Below are 20,066 nucleotides of genomic sequence, written 5' to 3' on the forward strand. Positions count from 1 at the left end.
GGAGAAGGGGAGGACAGAGGATGAGAGGGCTGGATGGACAGGAGTTTGCGCAAACTCCGGGAGCTGGTGAAGGACAGGGAAGCCCGGCAGTTCTGTCGTCCTGTGCACTCACAAAGAGTCAGGCACGATTGAGAAACAACTGCACCTCCGCTTTGGCCCCTGTCTCCTGGGAGTGCCCGCCACCGAGAAAGCCCCCCAGGAAAACCTGTTTAGAAGCTCAGTTTCCCCTGAGGCCCCCCAGGACTTGAAGCGGATGAGAGCGGGAGGGGGACCCCACACCCCAGATCTCGCCGCTCGGTGGGCGGGACCCAGAGCGCACGGGGCAAAGTTCCGCGCTCCGGGCCGCGCTCCGCCATGGCGCCCACAGCGCAGAGGAGACGCGCGGCGCACGCCGCCAGGTGCGCGGGACCCTGGGCCCCGGTCCTTCCCCGATCCTGGGGCTGGGGGCGAGGAAACAGGGGAACAGAGTAGGGAGGGGCGTCTAGGGTGAGCTCGGACCCCCCCCTCCCCGCCACCCACCCAGCCAAAGGCCGGCCTGCGCTTGCGCCTCGGAGTCTCCAAAACGCAGCTGGAGGCCAGCTCGCCTTCCTGGACGCCGGCGGGACGAGAGAGCTGGGTTGGGGGCGTCGGGGGGCGGGGGGGGGGAGCGGAAGGAAAGGGACCAGAAGGTGGGGGAGGGGGCGGGGAGGAAGGGGAGGCGGCAGGGAGGAAGGGGAGGCAGGCAGGCCACGCCCCGGTAGAGGTGGTGCAGCCCTCCCCCGCTCGCCAAAGACTTCCTGTCCCGCCCCAGAGCTCTCCTCCAGCCACCCACTAGCCTCCCTCCAGCCCTCTCTCGCCGCGCGCCCTCCATCCCCAAACTAAGACACACCCCCGTTCTGCACACTGACTACCTCCCCACACACCCCACAAGCGTGGCCGTGTGCCTGGAACCCACTAGGATGCAATCGGTCTGCCCTACCTTCTGGACTCTTGGCGAGACTGTAGCCCGCCAGGCTCCTCTGTCCATGGGATGCTCCACGCGAGAAAACTGGAGTCGGTTGTCATTTCCTTCTCCAGGGGATCTTCCCGACCCAGGGATCGAACCCAGGTCTCCAAAGGGCAAGCAGATTCTTTACCTTCTGAGCCACCAGGCAAGCCCCCAAAAGAGGCGATAGGACCCTGATTTTTCCCCTCTTGCGTTGTTTCAGAGACAGTCCTACACTGTCAGTAACCCGCAACTGAGTCTGGCGGAGTGGCTCTGGGGGCCTTTCTGACATGTAACTTCAACGGGAAGGGTGTTGTAAGCGTGAACACCAGGTACGGCGGTGCGTTTAGCACAGAGTCCAAGAAAAAAAAAAAAAAAAAAAAGTGAGTTGTGCTCCTGCAGAGTTAGGGGGCAGAAAAAGCAAACTTTAGTTACAGACACGCAGAGTTCCAACCAGTTAAAGTGAAAAAAAAAAAAAAAAAAACTAGGAATGATCAGGCCTGCTCACTGTTCACTTTCTCTTTATTCTCAGGAAAGGGAAAGAAAAACTCATTCCTCTGTTCTCCTTTTCACCACAACAAATTCTTCCAAGGGTAACCCCACTCCCCAAGTCTCAGGCCGCGGACTACAGGTCCGGAAACCCAAGCGCGGCGGAAACGCCGCCCCCAGCTTCCGGACTGCTTGGCGCACCCGGGCCCAGCAGGGGGACGGTGTTGGCACCCGGGGGACCCTGCTGGGGACTCTGGGCTCCGCTGGAGCTTCTAGCTCCCGAGGCCGCAGGGCTTGGGGGGCGGGGAGAGGCTCGGGAGGTCCACCCCCAGGACCGCCCAAATCTCCGTTAGGCCGTGCACGCGCCCGCTCGTCGGGGCGGCGCCCGGCACTCCCTGGCGGCGCGCCTTGCAAATGGGAGCTGTGCTGTGTAGGGGACTTTTAATCCCGTATTGATCCCTTACAAACGGAAGTCCCCAGGCCACAGGTCCCCAACCCCGAGCACCGCGGAGACGCCGCCCCCGGTCTCCGGAATGCTTGGCGCATCCGGACGCGATCGGGGAACGTGGGGGCACTGGGGGCCCTGTTGGGGACTCGGGGATCCGCTGGAGCGTCTAGCCCCCGAGTGCTTCTGGGTTTCGGGGGGCGGGGAGAGCCTGCGTAGGTCCACCACCCAGGACCGCCCAAACCTCGGTGGCGCGCGCGCACGCCGGGGACGCCCCCCGACGCTCGCTGACCGCGCGCTTTTCAAATCCGAGCAGTGATCATTTGATCAAAACAGCTCTGCTGTCTAGGGTACTTTTAATCCCCTATTGATCCTTTAAAAGCGTAAGTCCCCTTCTGATCCGACCTGGCCCCGTTTCCCTCCTGGCGGAGCCTGGGCCCCCCTCACCCTGGGTTCCCCTCACCCTGGGCCCCCCGCCCCTGGGCGGAAGGCAGCTCCGAGGCCCAGGGAAAGGCGTGCCCGGGGTGCAGCGAGAATTAATTACAAAGTAGTGCAGGGTTGGGGGCCTGGGTGAATTCAGTGAAAGAAACTGAATTTGGGCGGATCACGAGTTTATCAAAAGCAAAAACTAGTGCGTTCAAGTTCTGTGCGGCGCGTGGAATGGCTTGGTCAAGCCTTGGGATAAAAGTATACAAGGGCTGCAGGCCTTTCTTTGTTAAAACTTCATATAAAGGAAGAGCTTCCCAGGAGGCTCAATGGTAAACAAAAATGCCTCTGCCGGTGTAGCAAACACCGGTTCAGTCTCTGGGTGGGGGAGATGCCCTGCAGAAGGAATTCTAGTTATTCTTGCCTGGAGAATCCTATGGACGGAGGAGCCTGGTGAGCTCCTGTCAGTGGGGTTGCAGAGAGGCGGACCGGACCTATGGACCGAGCCCACGGCAGTGGAATGGAAATGCCCGCCCCTTCTCCGCAACCTGTTTGAAAGGCTGACTTTTTCATTCCAAAGGAGACGTTTATTTCGTTTTTGGCTTTTTTCCCCCCTTCTTTCTTCTCTCTAGGAACTCTTCAAATGTGTTGCTCATCATGTGTTTGCTTCTGAAGACTTGCGAATTAAAATCAGCGAATAGGTCTAAACCAAATATTCTGCTGATAATGGCAGACGATCTGGGCTTTGGGGATCTCGGTTGCTATGGAAACGACACACTAAGGTACCAGGAGCTGCGGATAGGGGGAGCGGGGAGGCAGTTCTCGGGGGTGTGTGTGCGTGTTTGGATGAACGAAGCAGACTTCACATCTGCCCGCAGAAATTAGGAAATTCCTTAAGGCATCACATTTCCACAGCGAAAGTTATTTTTGGAGCAGAAGTGAGTTATCAACCTTTCTGAGGGGAAGAAGAGAGCACAAGGGACTTCGGAGGGAAAGAAGGAGCGTTAGAGGGAAATCTGAGACTAGGAAGGTGAGAAGAATTCCAAAGATCAGACAAGTGATTCTGAAGCTCCAGTACTTTGCCCACCTGATGCGAACAGCCTGATGCTGAGAAAGACTGAGGGCAGGAGGAGAAGGGGGTGACAGAGGATGAGATGGTTGGATGGCATCACCGACTCGATGGACATCAGTTTGAGCAAGCTCCAGGAGATGCTCCTGCAGTCCATGGGGTCTCCAAGCGTCACACACCACTGAGCATGCACGGAAACCTTTGTTGGAGTGCGTGTGAATGATACCAGCAGCCGCCGCCTGTGAACAGCAGTTTTAGGAACTGCCTCTGCAGATGTGTGTGTATGTTAGTCGTTCAGTTGTGTCCGACTGTGACCGCATGGACCGTGGCCCTCCCAGCTCCTCTGTCCATGGGATTTCCCAGGCAAGAATACTGGAGTGGGTCGCCATTTCTTCCCCCAGGGGATCTTCCCTACGCAGGGATTGAATCCGGTTATACCAAACTGCAGGCAGGTTGCTTTACCACCTGAGCCACCAGGGAGGTCCTGCAGGGGGCAAAATGCAATTACATCTAAAGCAAAGGAAGTTCCTCACATGGAGAACTCATCCGTATACCTTTCAGCATGGGGACCCCACCCAGCTCGCTCGACCCGTCCTAAGGGTGACCTTTGTGTGCTTTGCCCAGGACACCGAACATTGACCGGCTGGCGGAGGAAGGCGTGAGGCTCACCCAGCACCTGGCGGCCGCCCCCCTGTGCACCCCGAGCAGGGCCGCCTTCCTCACGGGGAGACACGCCTTCAGATCAGGCGGGTGTTGTGGGAGCAGCTGGGGAAAGGGCTGGCCTCATCCGCCCGTTGACTGTCCTTAAAAATGGGGTGGTGGCCATCTCCTGGAGTTAGCCCAAGCTCATGTCCATTGCATTGGTGCGGAGGCCAACCACTTCAGTATATTTCCCGGCGAGAACCCCATGAACGGCTGTATAAAAAGACAAGGGACTTTGATACAAATAAAAGAAAAGGCTAACACAAAATACAAACTAAAAGAATCAGGTGGTAGGACTTCCCTGGTGGTCCAGTGGTTGAGACTCAATGTTCTTCCACTGCACGGGCCAGAGGTTCAATCCTTGGCCAGGGAACCAGAGTCCACATGTCATAACTGAGCCCCTGCACAGCCAAATATATATATATATATATATATCTCTTTAAAAAAAAAAAAGAATCAGGTGGTGGGACTTGTATTCTGTGTTGTTTGGCCAGAATCTTTGAGTCAGTCTGGAGACCAAGTGGCAGTATCAGATGGTTCCTGACAGGGTCATCCGTGGTGGAGAACCTCAGTCCCCAGCGGAGACCCTCGGCCTACTTACCAGAAGTAGGGTACTGCCGGCTGTTTCCCCGAAACCAACATTTCCTCTCGGCTCTGCTGCACTCCGCAGGCATGGACGCCACGGATGGCTACCGGGCCCTGCAGTGGAACGCGGGTTCGGGGGGACTCCCGCAGAATGAAACCACGTTTGCGAGGATCCTTCAGCGGCAAGGGTACACCACGGGCCTCATCGGTATGTGGTGACGCGTATATTTTTCGGCTTTCTTTGCGTGATGGTGAAGGTCAGGGATCGCAAGACCCTATGTTCCTAGAAAACGTTCAACTGTCAGAACCCAGATTTAGTTCCTGATTCCTCTCATGTCTCTTGAATGGTTCACCATGTTGGAATTGAAGAGTCTTTTTTTTTTTTTTTAACCCAGTAATTTTCTTTTCTTTTAATAATATTCATCTTTCTTTTCTTTTTTTCCTAGACTTGTTTTGAGGATAGTTGTTTTGCAATGTTGTCTTGCTCTCTGCTTTACAGTGAAGTCAACCAGCCATGGAGAATTCTGCCTCTTGAGCCTCTCGCTCACCCCACGCCCCCACCCGCCTAGGTCATCACAGAGCCCCATGCTGAGCTGTGCAGCCCCTTCCCACTAGCTGTCTGTTTTACACACGGTCGTGTATAGATGTCAGCGCTGCTCTCTCGGTTCGTCCCACCATCTCCTTCCCCTGTTGTGTCCACAAGTCCTTTATCCACGCTCTAGTCTGTATTCCCGCCCAGCGAATAGGTTCATCTGCTCTTTCTAAATTCCATAGATACGTGTTAACACGGGATACTTGTTTTTCTCGTTCTGACTTACTTCACTCTATAGCAGGTCCTAGGTTAATCCACCCTCACCACCAGTCACTCAAATTCGTTCTTTTTTTTTATGGCTGAGTAATAGTCCATTGTATATATGTACCACATCTGTGCCCATTCCTCTGTCAGTGGACAGTTAGGTTGTTTCTATGTCTTGGCTATCGTAAATAGCGCTGCGGTGAACACTGGAGTACGTACTGCTGCTAAGTCGCTTCAGTCGTGTCCGACCCTGTGCGACCCCAGAGACGGCAGCCCCCCAGGCTCCCCCGTCCCTGGGATTCTCCAGGCAGGAACACCGGAGTGGGTTGCCATTTCCTTCTCCAATGCATGAAAGTGAAAAGTGAAAGTGAAGTCACTCAGTCGTGACTGATTCTTAGTGACCCCATGGACTGCAGCCCACCAGGCTCCTCTGTCCAGGGGATTTTCCAGGCAAGAGCACTGGAGTGGGGTGCCATCGCCTCCTCCTGGAGTACGTGAGTGTTTTACAATTATGGTTTTCTCAGGGAGTCCTTGTAACTTTAAAATATTTCTCCATTAGCCTCTTTGCTGGAGGAGTCCATCTTTTCCTCACGGCACTGGTCAGAATCTTCTAGACATTATATTGGTTTAAATGGCCAAACCCAGTGTTAAAACAGCAGATGGTGGGGAGCTTTGGAGGCGGGATCCTTCTGTATGGTTTTATTCTCCAAAATCCTCACTGCAGCCCGCTGTTTTAGTTTCTTTAAATGTAAAAGGGCAGATTCCTGGGTTGGGAACCAGGACAGAGTCTTATAGGTTCTGAAGATAGCTTGTGAGTCGTGGGGGAGACTAAGGGAACAAGGGAAAAAGTGTCACTTCTCCACGTGGAATTTTGGGCAACTGTAGCCTGCCAGGCTCCTCTGCCCATGGGATTCTCCAGGAAAGAATACTGGAGTGAGTTGCCTTTTCCTATTCCAGGAGTTTTCCCAAACCCAAGGATTGAACCCTCATCTCTTGTGTCTCCTACATTCGCAGGCAGATTCGTTACCACTGAGACACCTAGGAAGCCCCTATTGCTTTTTGGGTGTTGTCGTTCAGTCGCTCAGTCGTGTCTGACTCTGCGACCCCATGGACTGCAGCACGCCAGGCTTCCCTGTCCTTCACCATCTCCGGGAGTTTGCTCAAACTCATGACCACTGAGTTGGTGATGAACCTCCCAATTACCCTCAGAAAGAAATTTCAGGCAGAATCCCTTAGACGTATGCTGTTTTTTATGTTTCTTTTTTTTTTTTTTTTTTTTTTAAGTTCCTGCTTCTATCTTCAGGAAAATGGCATCAGGGTGTAAACTGTGCCTCACGAAACGACCACTGCCATCACCCTCTGCACCACGGCTTTGACTATTTCTACGGCATGCCCTTCACGCTGGTCAACGACTGCCACCCAGACAAGCCCCCGGCACTGGACGCGGGCTTGAGGGCCAGGCTGTGGCTTTCCACCCAGATCATGGCTCTGGGCGTGCTGACCGTCGTGGCTGGCAAAGCCTGCAGGCTGATCTCCGTCTCCTGGAGACTAGTCTTGAGTGTGGCCACCCTGGTCCTGCTGTTTTTCACGTCCTGGTACGCCAGCTTTGGCTTCGTCCGCCGCTGGAATTGCATCCTGATGAGAAACCACGAAGTCACTGAGCAGCCCATGGTTTTGGAAAGAGCCGCAAGCCTCGTGCTCAAGGAGGCTGTTTCCTTTATTGCAAGGTAATGGCGCCGTCCCCTTGGAAATCAGAGGTGAGTTCTGGGTGAGTTCTGTTTATCACCAGTGGGAATCTGCCAGCTCTCCAAGCAGACGTGTGTGTGTGTGTCTTAGTCCCTCAGTCGTGTCCGACTCTTTGTGGCCCCATGGACTGTAGCCCACCAGGCTCCTCTGTCCATGGGATTCTCCACGTGGGAAGACTGGAGTGGGTTGAAACGAGCAGGTGGGTTTAAAGACTTCAACAGTTACACATGGATTGGTTTCCAAAACTCCAGTCTCTTCTTGTTTTGGGCTCTGTTTTGTTTCTGTTAATATAAATCTTCTCTGTGTGCGTGCTCAATTGCTCAGTCATGTCCGACTCTTGGCAACCCCCATGGACTGTAGCCCACCAGGCTCCTCCGTCATGGGGATTCTCCCGGCAAGCACATTGGAGTGGGTTGCCATGCCCTCCTCCAGGGGATCTTCTCAACACAAGGATATGAACCCGGGTCTCTTGCATTGGCAGCTGGATTCTTTACCACTGAGCCACTTGGGATGTCTAGAATATTGCACAGCAACTTAAAAGAGTAAGGGGGCTGTGTGTGCTGATACGGAAATGTAGCTGACGCAACCCTATGGAGCGTTCCTGGGACAGACCCCTACCCCTGTCCTCTGCTCCAGCTCCTGTCTGAAGTACGTAGATCATAGTATCTGATGCAGAGTTCTTCAGTTGTTTTACAGATGCTAAAACCCCCAGCAAACAGAAGATGTTAATTACTTGGTGCCCACGAGCCTTCAGTCTCTACTTTGAAGTCCTGGATCATAGAGATGCTCTTGTAGCCAAAGCATGTTTTTTTTTCTTCTTTCAGAAATAAGCACGATCCATTCCTGCTCTTTGTGTCTCTGCTGCACGTCCATACTCCCCTGGTGACCACAGAAAGGTTCCTTGGGAAAAGTCAGCACGGCTTGTACGGCGACAACGTGGAGGAGATGGACTGGCTTGTGGGTAAGTCAGCCCACGGCCAGGCTTCATTAGTTCCTGGCGTTCCGTAGATGACGGGGTGACACGTGGGTGACCTCCCCAGGAGCCAGCCTTCAGTAAAGAATCAAAGACGAAGAGGAAGATTCTCCCACATCATCCACAGATTCCTTCTGCCTTTCCCATTTCTTTTGTCTCCTTTTGCACAAAGGCATCCTTCTAAAGTCTGTGATTGAACGCTGTCACGACAGGACTTCCCAGGTGGTCCCGTGGTTACCGCTTCACCTTCCAATGCAGGGGGTGTGGGTTCGATCCCAGGTCGGGGAGCTGAGATCCCACATGCCTCGTGGCCAAAAAACCAAGCATAAAACAGAAACCGTATTGTAGTACATTCGATAAAGAGCTTAAAAATTAAACGTTAGTCGCTCAGTCGTGTCTGAGTCTTTGTGACCCCGTGGACTGCAGTCCGTCAGCTCCTCTGTCCATGGGATGGATTCTCCAGGCAAGAACACTGGAGTGGGTTACCATGCCCTCCCCCAGGGGATCTTCCCGACCTAGGGATCGAACCCACGTCGCCTGCGTCGGCAGGTGGGTGGGTTCTTTTACTACCGAGCCACCTGGGAACCCCTCAGAAAGGAGATGTCGTGTTGAATTCTCAGATGCTGTTTCATTTACGTCGCCCTGAAATGCTGCGTCTTTCCTAAAGGGGAAATTCTGAACGCCGTTGAAAAACATGGTCTGAAAAACACGACTCTCACTTACTTCACCTCTGATCACGGGGGACACTTCGAGGCGAGAGATGGACACGTCCAACTGGGCGGGTGGAATGGAATATACAGAGGTAAGGCCCATGGGCATTGGGGTTCCAGGGTAAAATCTCTTTACATTAAATATCCGACATGAGGGACTTCCCTGGTGGAGCACTGGTTTAAGACTCCGCACTTCTGTTGCAGGGTGCACGGGTTTGATCCCTGGTCAGGGAGCTAAGATCCCACATGCCTTTCGGCATGGCCAAAAAAATTTTTTTTTAATAAAATGAATAAAATAGAATTTGATACGGTCCATCTGAACTATTCTGGAGAAGGAAATGGCAACCCACTCTAGCGTTCTCGCCTGGAGAATCCCGTGGCCAGAGGAGCCTTGTGGGCTACAGTCTATGTGTGTGTGGTCAGCCACTCAGTAGTGTCTGACTCTTTGCAACCCCACGGACTGTAGCCCGCCAGGCTCCTCTGTCCATGGGATGCTCTACGCAGGGATACTGGAGTGGGTCTCCTTGCCCTCCTCCAGGGGATCTTCCCAACCCAGGGATCAAACCAGCATCTCATATACCCCTGCACTGGCAGATGGGTGCTTTACCACTAGCGCCCGTGGGCTACAGCGATGGGGTGGCCAAGAATCGGACGCCACTGAGCGACCGAGCGCACACACTGGATACAGACCCACACAGGTACATCCGGGTGTGTCTCTAGGCTGGAGCGTCTCCTGAGAAGGCAGTGGTGTTGTTCCCTTCCAGGCGGCAAAGGCATGGCCGGCTGGGAAGGCGGGATCCGGGTCCCGGGGATATTCCGGTGGCCCGGGGTCCTGCCGGCCGGCCGCGTGATCCACGAGCCCACCAGCCTGATGGACGTCTTCCCCACCGTGGTCCAGCTGGCGGGCGGCCAGGTGCCCCAGGACAGGTACACTCCTCCCTGCGTCCTGAGAGAGGCCCCCTTCCCTCGTCCATATCTTTGGGGAAAACATTCCACGATAGGAGAACATTTAAAATAGGCTTCCGTGTAGGGGACAGGCTGATGTGAAATGACCACACCCAGGAAAACAAGGCTAAACAAACTATTGGGTCCAGTGACTTGTTTTGGTCTTTTTTCTTGGCAAGAGTTTATGTGACGGCATCACAATCCGGAGAGGCAATCGTCAGAATGTGCCATCTGTTAATCTTCTGAAATGCCATCTTGCCCACATGTTGGTGCGGTTATGAAAATTTAAATTTTTTTTTAAAGTTTATTTTATTTATTTTTAGGCTGTGCCACACAGCATGTGGGATCTTAGTTCCCCAACCAGGGATTGAACCTGTGTCCCCCCTGCACTGAAAGTTCAGAGTCTTAACCTTGCTGGAACCACTAGAGAAGTCCCTTGAAAATATGATTTTAAAATGATTATGTACCTTGGTACACACCCAAAAAGTCCCTCTCATACATGAGAAGAAATAGAAATAAATATTTTGATACAAGATTGGATTTTACTTCCTTTAGGATAACCAATAAGAGACTTCCCTAAAGCTCCAGTGGTTAAGAATCCACGTTTCCACTCACAGGGGGTTTGGGTTTGATCCCTGCTTGGGGAATGAGGATTCTACCTGTCACCAACAAAAGCCTGAAAAAAAGGTTACCAATAAATATTTGTGTATGATGGATAATAATATAAGGTACTTTATCCCCTAGTTCTTACTGCTAAAAAAAAAAAAAACCATCTTATTAATTTTTTAGTTCAGTAGTATTTGTAGTTCAGCAGGTTTCTCTGGAGAGAGAGAGCCAGCAGGTCCTGTGCAGGGGTGTGTGTGTGTGTGTGTGTGTGTGTGTGTGTGTAAGAAGGGCTCCGCTAGTGGCTCAGATGGTAAGGAGTGCCCGCCTGCAATGCAGGAGACCCAGGTTCGATCCCTGGGTCGGGAAGATCCCCTAGAGGAGGACATGGAAACTCACTCCAGTATTCTTGTCTGAAGAATCCCATGGACGGAGGACACTGGCAGGCTATAGTCTATAGGGTCAAAATAAGACATTTATCATAAGGAATTGGCTCACGCAGTGGCAAATTGAAATTTGATGTTGGGAAGGCCGCAAGCCGCAAATTCAGGAGTATTTCCGTATCATTTTGTTGAGGGAGAGTTTTCTCTTCTCCAGCAAAGCTCAGATTTGTTCTTGACAGCCTTCAACTGATCGGACCAGACTCACCCTCCTAACCCCAGGGCGATCTGCTTTACTCAAAGCCTTGCTAATTATAGATGTTAACTTCACCTACTATATATAAAATAGATAACCAACAAGGCCTTGCTGTACTGCACAGGGAACTCTGCTCAATGCTCTGTAATCACCTAAACAGGAAAAGAATTTGAAAAAGAATACATACATGTTTTACGTATCACTGATTCACTTTGCCATATACCTGAAACTGTCATAACGTTGTTCATCAACTATACTCTAATAGAAAATAAAAACTCAAAAATATATGCATAAATGAAAAATATAAATAAAAGGTTTCTGCTGCCCTAGACTTCAGCCTAGGGGCACGGGCAGCCCAGCTGGAATCTAAGAAGACTTGGTGTTAGTATCTGCGGTCAGCGTGGTGTTTGTTGTTGTGTCTCGGTATGTCTGTGTGTCTTCTATTTATGACGTGGTACACGCAGTCTGGGCAGCCTCGGGGAGACAGGGCATGTGTGATCCACTGTGTGTTATCTGGGGTCCTGGCAGCCTTGGGGTTTCGCAGGTCTCAGGTCCACAGTGCAGGCCACAGAGCCTCACTCTCAGTCCCTCCTGTGGTCTCTTCCCTGAATCAGGGTCATCGACGGCCGGAGCCTGCTGCCCCTGCTGCAGGGAGATGCTGAGCGCTCGGCACACGAGTTCCTGTTTCATTACTGTGGGCAGTATCTCCACGCCGCCCGCTGGCACGACAAGGACAGTGAGTACTCGCCTCCCCACAACTCGGCGGGTGCTGGTCTCCGTCAGGGTCCTCCAGAGAAATGGAACCCAGAGGGCGTGTGGGTGCCCGGGTGGATGGGTGGATGGATGGGTGGGTGGGTGGATGGATGATAGATGGATGATGGATGGATGGTGGATAGATGATGGATGGGTGGGTGAGTAGAAGAATGGATATGTAGATGATGGCTGGATGGATGCATGGATAGATTGATGGGTGGATAGATGATGGATGGATGTGTGCATGGGTAGATGGATGAGTGGATGGACAGGTCAGTAGATGAACGGGTGGATGGATGGATGATGGATGGATGGATAGATGGGGGATAGATGAATGGATATGTAGATGATGGATAGATGGATTGATGGGTGTATGGATGGTGGGTGGATGGATGGATAGACAGACTGATGGATGAATGGGTAGATAGATGGGTGGGTGATGGATGGATGAATCCATACATAGATGATGAATGGATGGATGGATGATCAATGGGTGGATGGGTTGATGGATGATGGATGGATGTGTAGAGGGATGGATAAGGGATGGATGCCTGGATACATAGATGGTGGGTGGATATAGGTGGATGGGTGGATGAATGCGTGGATTGATAAGTGGATAGGTGGATGGATGGATGGATGGATGGATAGAACGGTGGTAAGTAAATGGATATATAACCGATGAAAAGATGATGTGATAGGTGAATAGATAAGAGAAATAGATATACACAGAAATAATAGATGAATACGTAGATAATAAATAGTTACGTACAGAGGGGCTTCCCTGGTGGCTCAGCTGGTAAAGAATCTGCCTCAATGCAGGAGATCTGGGTTCGATCCCTGGGTGGAGAAGATCTCCTGGAGGAGGGCATGGCAGCCCACTCCAGTATCCTTGCCTGGAGAATCCCAGGGACAGAGGAGCCTGGCGGGCTGCAGTCCACGGGGTCACAAAGAGTCAGACACAGCTGCGTATAGAGGACACAGCCGCATATAGAGGAAGAGATACAGGTGGATAACAGATGACAGACAGAAGACAGAAAGCTGAGCGATGAGAGATGCGGGTGTCCGTGCAGCTGACAGGGACCGACTCCGTTTGCCCCTAGGCGGAAGGCTCTGGAAGGTCCATTACACCACGCCCCGCTTCCACCCCGAGGGCGCAGGGGCCTGCCACGGCCGCAGCGTGTGCCCCTGCTCGGGAGCCGGCGTGACCCACCACGACCCTCCCCTGCTCTTCGACCTTTCCGAGGACCCGTCCGAGGCCCGGCCCCTGTCCCCCGACGCCGGGCCCCTGTACCACGAGGCGGTGGCCCGCGTGGGCCGGGCGGTCCGGGAGCACCGCCGGTCGCTGCGCCCGGGGCCTGAGCAGCTCTCCTTCTGGAACGTGGTCTGGAAGCCGTGGCTGCAGCCCTGCTGCGGGCCCTTCCCGTTCTGCGCATGCTCTCGGGACGCGGACCCCAGGGAGACCTGACCTCGCTGCTCCCCAGGTTACAGCGGGGGGTGGGCGAGGAGGCAGGGAGAATGGGACCCTTGTGTGCTGTCGGGAACGGAGAACTACAGCGGCCGCTGGGGGCAACGGGGTGGACGGGCCTCCAGCTACCAAAAAATGGAACTACCCGAGGATGCAGCCATGCCAGCCCTGCGTGTGTGTGTCGCTCAGCCATGTCTGAAGGAGTCTTCTGGGCCTAGAAAAGAAAACAGTCTCGAAGGCCCTTGCTGAATCGTCTAACTTCGGAGAAAACAAAACAGAACTTTAGGTCCCGCCCTGATGCTCGAGGCCCGTTGCATCTATCTGGGACTTATCACCCCCTGTCCAGAAACCTTCTACCCCCTACACCTGCCCAGAAGACTTATCACCCCCTGCCCAGCTACAGATGCCAGCTCAACTAAAGAATGCCCTAAACATCCTGCCTGATTAACGTTTCCCTTATTGCTTCCACAGACCTCCCTGCAAATATGGAGCCTCCCTGGTCCCTCTCTGCACTCAGCCTGGTCGTTAGGCCGACTGTTGCCCCTCCTTACCTGAATAAAGGTAAACTACTTCTATTGAGATCGTCTTTCCTCTTTCTGCCTCCGCCCTAACTATACCTTACAATGTCCAACTCTATGCGACCCCATGGACTGCAGCTCTCCAGGCGCCTCTGTCCATGGGATTCTCCAGGCAAGAATACTGGAGTGGGTTGCCATTTCCTCTGCCGGGGGAATCTTCCGGACCCAGGGATCAAACCCAGATCCTCTGCATTACAGGCAGATTCTTACAACTGAGCCCCCAGGGAAGCCCTGGGTATTTGTCTGCAGGAGATGAAATCAGGATATTGGAGACTTAGTTGCACCCCTGTTTACTTCAGTGCTATTCACAATAGCCAAGACGTGGAAACAACCCAAGTGTGTTATCAATGGATGAATGAATACAGAAAATAAATATACACACACATGCTCAGACTCTCTGTGACCCCATGGGCTGTAGCCCACCAGGCTCCTCTGTCCATGGGGTTCTCCAGGCAAGGATTCTGGAGTGGGGTGCCATGCCCTCCTCCAGGGGATCTTCCCCACCCAGGGATTGAAACCGGGTCTCCTGCATTGGCAGGCAGCTTCTTTACCACTGAGCCACTTGTGAAGGCTACACACACACACACACACACACACACACACACACAGAGGAATATTATTTGGCCATAAAAACGAAATCTTGTCACTTGCAGCAACGAGCTGCCCTGGTGGCTCTGCCTGCAACGGGGGAGAGCTGAGTTCAGTCCCTGGGTAGGGAAGACCCCCTGGAGGAGGGCATGACAACCCACTCCAGGATTTTTACCTGGAGAATCCCATGGATGGAGGGGCCAGCTGGGCTTCAGTCCACGGGGTCGCAAAGAGTCCGACCCGACTGAGTGACTGAGCAGACCCCAGGTGAACCTTGAGGGCATTATGCTAAGTGGAATAAGTCAGGCAGAGAAAGACAGCTATCGTATGATCTCACATCTGTGTGGAAGCAAAAACAATGAAGTTGTAGAAGCAGAGAGCAGAGTGGTGAGTGTCACAAACTGTGGAGGGGGTGGTGATGGGAGACACTTCCAGCTGTAAGATGGACACGTACTTCCTTGTTGAAAACCTCCGAACTGTCATGCCATCTATAAAACCAACGATTCAAACGGGAATGCTCCTCATTTAGAGGTTCCACCTGGCTTCGTTGAACATTGTATTTTTTTTTAAGATTTTTTTTTTTTAACGTGGACCATTTTTTTTGAGGTCTTTAGTGAATTTGTTCCAGTACTGCTTGTTTTCTGTTTTGGTTCTTTGGGCCCTGAGGCACGTGAGAATCTTAGCTCCCCAACCAGCGATCTTAACCACTGAACCACCAGGAAGTCCTTGTATTTCTTAAAAAACAAAACAAAACATTTTTTTAAAGTGTATGCATTTTCATCTTCTTTGGGTCTTTTTCTTCTTTTCCTCTGTTAGGACTTTCTGACGCACTCCTCGTGAATTACATTCATTCTGAGTCGGACCTTCCCGCCCACCACCTTTGCTGGAAAACAGTCTTTAACTCCTGCAGCTTTAAAATGTTACACATTTCCGTGGTAATCTGTGGTAACCTGCTGTAAAAGTGGTTCTGAGAATAAACAAGCGTTTTCTCGGCAGGTGGGTGCCTGGCGGGAAAGTGGGGAAAGACCCCCCAGAAAAAGGGGGCTTGCCCCTGCAGCCCCCAAGTGCAAAGAAACAGCCTTGAGCCCCAGGAGTGTGGAAAGCTGGGAGGGGTCACCCGGGACTTGGGGCCCGGAGCTGATGCACAGCTGAATTGAACAAACTCCGTCTTTGTCTCCCAGGCGCCTGTAAGTCTGGTCTTTAACTCTGGACGAGGCGATTTACTATGATCAGGTCAAAGTTCACGAGTGTCCCTGAGGACTCTAGAGTCTACTTCTTAAGGGTTTCCATGGTAACAACTGGCCCAACCGGTTAAGCAGGCTGTCACAAACAAGTGATTGCTGAGGCTTGGCTGGCCCCTCCCGTCCAGTGTCTGTGTGTGTGTGTTTGTATCTCCAGTGGGATTTGTATTCAGTTCAGTTCAGTTGCTCAGTCGTGTCTGACTCTTTGCGACCCCATGGACTGCTGCACGCCGGGCCTCCCTGTCCATCCAACTTCCGGAGTTCACTCAAACTCATGTCCATCGAGTAGGTGATGCCATCCAACCATCTCATCCTCTCTCGCCCTGTTCTTCTCCTGCCTTCAGTCTTTCTCAGCATCAGGGTCTTTTCCAATGAGTCAGTTCCTCGCATCAACACACAGCTGAAGCGTTCCGAGAGGTCTCTATCAACATGTATCTTTCTGCCTGTGGATGTTCACTGGTCTCAGCACTGTTTGTGGAAAAGACCATCCTTTCTCTGTGGCCTTGCCTCTGCACTTGGGTGAACCCTTGCCTTCACGTATGGGGAACAGTGATGTCGGAGGTGGATGGTCTCCCAGTTAGACGTTTACGACTAGCCTCCTGTTTGCATTTCGTGGGGCCGGAAGACGTGGGCTTCAGGCTGGAAACTTAAAACCAGCGTCCTGTGTGCATTTCCTGAGATACGGAGATTAGGCCGGGCTCCAGTGGAGGGATGTACAGTCGGCCTCAGAAACAGGGTAACTCGCTAGTGTTTGTCCCTTGTAAACATCTCGAGGGAATAGTCAAGGCAAGGGCACAGAGGGACGAAACCCCATGTGACTAATGGGTTAAGGGATGTGTTTTTGCCCCTCTTTGGGGACAAGCAAAACACTACACGTACTCAGGAAGTCTCCTTTGTTGGGGGGGGGCCAAAGTCAGGCTATGGGGCCAGACCATGATGAGTCTTGCTCCTCCCAGAAGCCTTCACTTGGTGATCCATCTTGCCTGAGGAGTACACGTGCACACCACAGGGGAGGGTCCCGGGGTAGGTCAGGTGTGGGAAAAGAAACCAGATAATTGGCCTGAAGGAATCTTAACTCTGTGCTGGGCTCCTCCTCCCTGGGAGGGGGGAATGCCCACACCCTCTGTCTCCCCTTAAGCGTCTCTATCTGGCTTCTGTCGTAACTAAACGGATCATTTCTCTATAAGCTCTGTCTTTTGTGATGCTGTATTTCTAATAAAAACTTTTTTATACCTGCATTTATAGTTTCTGCCTCCGAGATAAATGCATTTTTCACTGGGGGCAAAGTTCCGGGGAGAAACAGCTTCTAGCCTCCTAGCCCTTGCGAGTGTGTTGGCTAGGATCCCTGGTTCTCATCCAGGATGCACATCCCTGGGCAGGGAACTAAGATCTCGCTTGCCTTGGGTGCGTGCTCAGTCACTTCAGTCGTGTCTGACTCTGTGTGACCCCATGGACCCTCCAGGCTCCTCTGTCCAATGGGGATTCTTCAGGCTAGAGTACTGGAGTGGGTTGCCATGCCCTCCTGCAAGGGATCTTCCTGACCCGGGGGATCGAACCCATGTCTCCTGCGTTGAAGGCAGATTTCTGACCGCTGACCCCCTGGGGAAGCCCACTGCTGCATTGATGAGATCAATAATAGATGCCCACGCTCAGGGAATTGAAAGATTAAACGATCTGGATATCAGGCACTTAGTCTGCAATACTGCGAGTTTTCTGTACTGGTCTTTGACCACTACTGAAGCCTGGAAAGTCTATAAAAGGTCTTCTGGGGGAATGGTCTTGATGAAGAGCTGAGATCTAGACAAGCTTACAGAGAGTGTGTGTATTAGTTTCCTGGACTGATTACAACAAATGACCAAAAGCCAGGGGACTTAAACGACATCCATCCTCCCCCAGCCCTGGAGACTAGATGTCTGAGGTCAAGGGTCCCGGGGCTGGGCTCCCTGCAGACGCTCCAGGGGAGGGTCCTTCCCGCCTCTTCCAGCTTCTGGGGGCTCCAGGCGTCCGTCCCTGGGCTGGTGGCCGCCTCCCTCCCGTCTCTGCCTCCGTCTCCACGTGGCTTTTCCTCTGCGTCATTGTCTCCCCTCTTCTGTCTTACCTAAGCACACCTTATACGAGGCTTTGAAACCAAACCACTACCAGGGTTTCTTCAAAACTTGTTTTCCTACCATTTTCTTTTTTCTTTTCTCAAGCTGACATGCTTATATTTTTACAAACGTTTTATAGAGCCTCCTGGTTCCTTGAAACAGTAAATAATAAAAAAATAGTTCTTGGATGAATTAGTACATGACTCATTCCAAGAACTAAAAAGGAAAGGCCATGGGGGAGGGTAAAAATGTCCTTGAGAAATTGCTCCAAAAGGGCACGTCTTTCAACATTTGCTACAAACTACTCGGCCAGAGAAACATTTGTGAGCCTTTGTTGATACCAAGGAGTGGCCTTCCAGAAATACTATCTGGTGTGACAAGCAGCAACAGGCTGTCAGAGGTATTGACTAGCCCCACCCGGGAATCTGTGCGTGCATGTGGCAGACCGGAGTTCAAGTTCAACCGTGGTGGGAGACCCACCGGAGAAAAAAAAGGTTAGGGTTAGGGTTTTTTCTTTCTTAGCTTTATTTATTTATTTTTTGGGTGTGCCTTGCAACATGGGGGACCTTAGTTCCCCACCCAGGGATCAAACCCACGCCCCCTGCAGTGGACGAGAGGAGTCTTAACCAATGGACCACCAGGGACGTTCCTTTCCCCAGATTCCTAGAGGTATTACTGACATACTCCACGGTGTAAATTTACGGTTGCAATGCAGAGATCTCAAATATGTATAAACAGGTGGCGCTACCGGTAAGGAATCCGCCTGCCAATTCAGGAGACGTGGGTTCGGTCCCTGGGTCAGAAAGATCCCCTGGAGAAGGGCGTGGCAACCCACTCCAGTATTGCCTGGAGAATCCCCTGGCTGGCACTGTCACCAAAGGGTCACCACCAAACGTTAGCTGACACCCCCATCGTATCAGCTACCCTTTCTTTTCGGTGATGAGAAATTTTTAAATCTATTCTCTCAGCAACGCCTCAGTATGTAATACTGTCTCATTAGCTTTGATCACCGTGCTAATTAACGTACGTTAATTCACCTTGTTCTATGTTCTGAATGTCCGTCCTCACGCACAGGCTGTGTCTGCATGACACCAAGTCCCACCTTTATCTCTACCATTAGCAATTTATTCTTGGGTCAGCCCACTGCTAGGTTTTCTTTTTTTAAGTTAAAAAAATTTTTTATTTTTGGTGTTTAGTTGCTCTACAACGTTCTGTTAGTTTCTACGGTACAGCAAAGTGAATCAGCTATACGAGTCCCCTTGGGTTGCAGGGAGATCCAGCCAGTCCATCCTAAAGGAAATCAACCCTGAACATTCATTGGAAGGACTGATGCTGAAGCTGAAGCTCTAATACTTTGGCCACCTGATGGGAAGAGATGACTCCTTGGAAAAGACCCTGATGCTGGGAAAGATTGAGGGCAGGAGGAGAAGGGGACGACAGAGGATGAGATGGTTGAGTGGCACCACCAACTCAATGGACATGAGTTGAAGCAAACTCTGGGAGATGGTGAAGGACAGGGAAGCCTGGCGTGCTGCAGTCCATGGGCTCACAGAGACTCAGACACGACTTCAGGACTGAGCATCAAATACATGTATCCCCTGTTTTTTTGGATTTCGGTTACTATCAATTCTGAAAAATCCATTTGGTTATTTTAATTGATGGTAAGACAGACGAAGCCAGTCACATGCCTATAAATGGTGTTCTGAAGACTCAGAACACATCCAAAAACCCAAGGAGACCGCATTGCCGTCCTAAGATTTTAATTGCAATGCGCTAGCCTTCATCCAGACGGACAGACTGCATAACGCGGGAGAGAGATCCGAGTTGAATCTAGACTTGAAGCCAGTGAGCCGTCGGACCATTCGTACGGAGGGTCCTCTCACTAGCCGGAGTTCTCCTCTCCTGGACACAGAATCTGCCTTTTGTATCTTACAGTCTGACATCATGTTTCCCCAAAACAAGCCTAAGGGGTTACTCTGATGGTTGGCAACCACCACCACCCCCCACCCAACCCACCCAAGGAGTTCGTCCCCACGGCTCTTTCCTAGTAGCCTCTGAAGCATCATATGTAGGAAACCAACCAAGGAGCCGGATCATTCACCCACAGATAAGAAATAAAAGTCCCTCCAGAGCGGGCACCTCTCACAGCAAACGCTACTACAAACCCCAGAAGTCCACTCGGATCCCACGTGGATTTGAACAAATCCACCTCAACCTTCTTCCAAACCCACGTCATGATTTTCAATAGTACGTGCTCAGCCATTC

General features: G+C 52.0%; 2 protein-coding genes across 2 annotated transcripts in view; one reads left to right on the forward strand and one right to left on the reverse strand.

Moving 5' to 3' along the window:
• Window positions 1-340: 340 nt before the first annotated feature.
• Window positions 341-13,886, forward strand: ARSD (arylsulfatase D). Its single transcript, XM_040266396.1, has 10 exons — window positions 341-398; window positions 2,957-3,106; window positions 4,018-4,139; window positions 4,766-4,888; window positions 6,780-7,203; window positions 8,047-8,183; window positions 8,863-8,997; window positions 9,670-9,832; window positions 11,704-11,825; window positions 12,943-13,886. The coding sequence occupies exons 1-10, from the start codon at window positions 355-357 to the stop codon at window positions 13,305-13,307; spliced, it is 1,785 nt and encodes a 594-aa protein (XP_040122330.1). The 5' UTR covers window positions 341-354; the 3' UTR covers window positions 13,308-13,886.
• Window positions 13,887-19,544: 5,658 nt separating this feature from the next.
• Window positions 19,545-20,066, reverse strand: part of XG (Xg glycoprotein (Xg blood group)) — a 51,565-nt gene continuing 51,043 nt past the window's right edge. Inside the window, exon 14 of the mRNA XM_040266402.1 lies at window positions 19,545-19,677. The gene's annotated coding sequence lies outside the window, so the exon portion shown is untranslated. The remainder of the gene's footprint in view (window positions 19,678-20,066) is intronic.

The sequence above is a fragment of the Oryx dammah genome, unplaced genomic scaffold (genome assembly GCF_014754425.2).
Source record: "Oryx dammah isolate SB20612 unplaced genomic scaffold, SCBI_Odam_1.1 HiC_scaffold_23, whole genome shotgun sequence".
NCBI classification, from domain to species: domain Eukaryota; kingdom Metazoa; phylum Chordata; class Mammalia; order Artiodactyla; family Bovidae; genus Oryx; species Oryx dammah.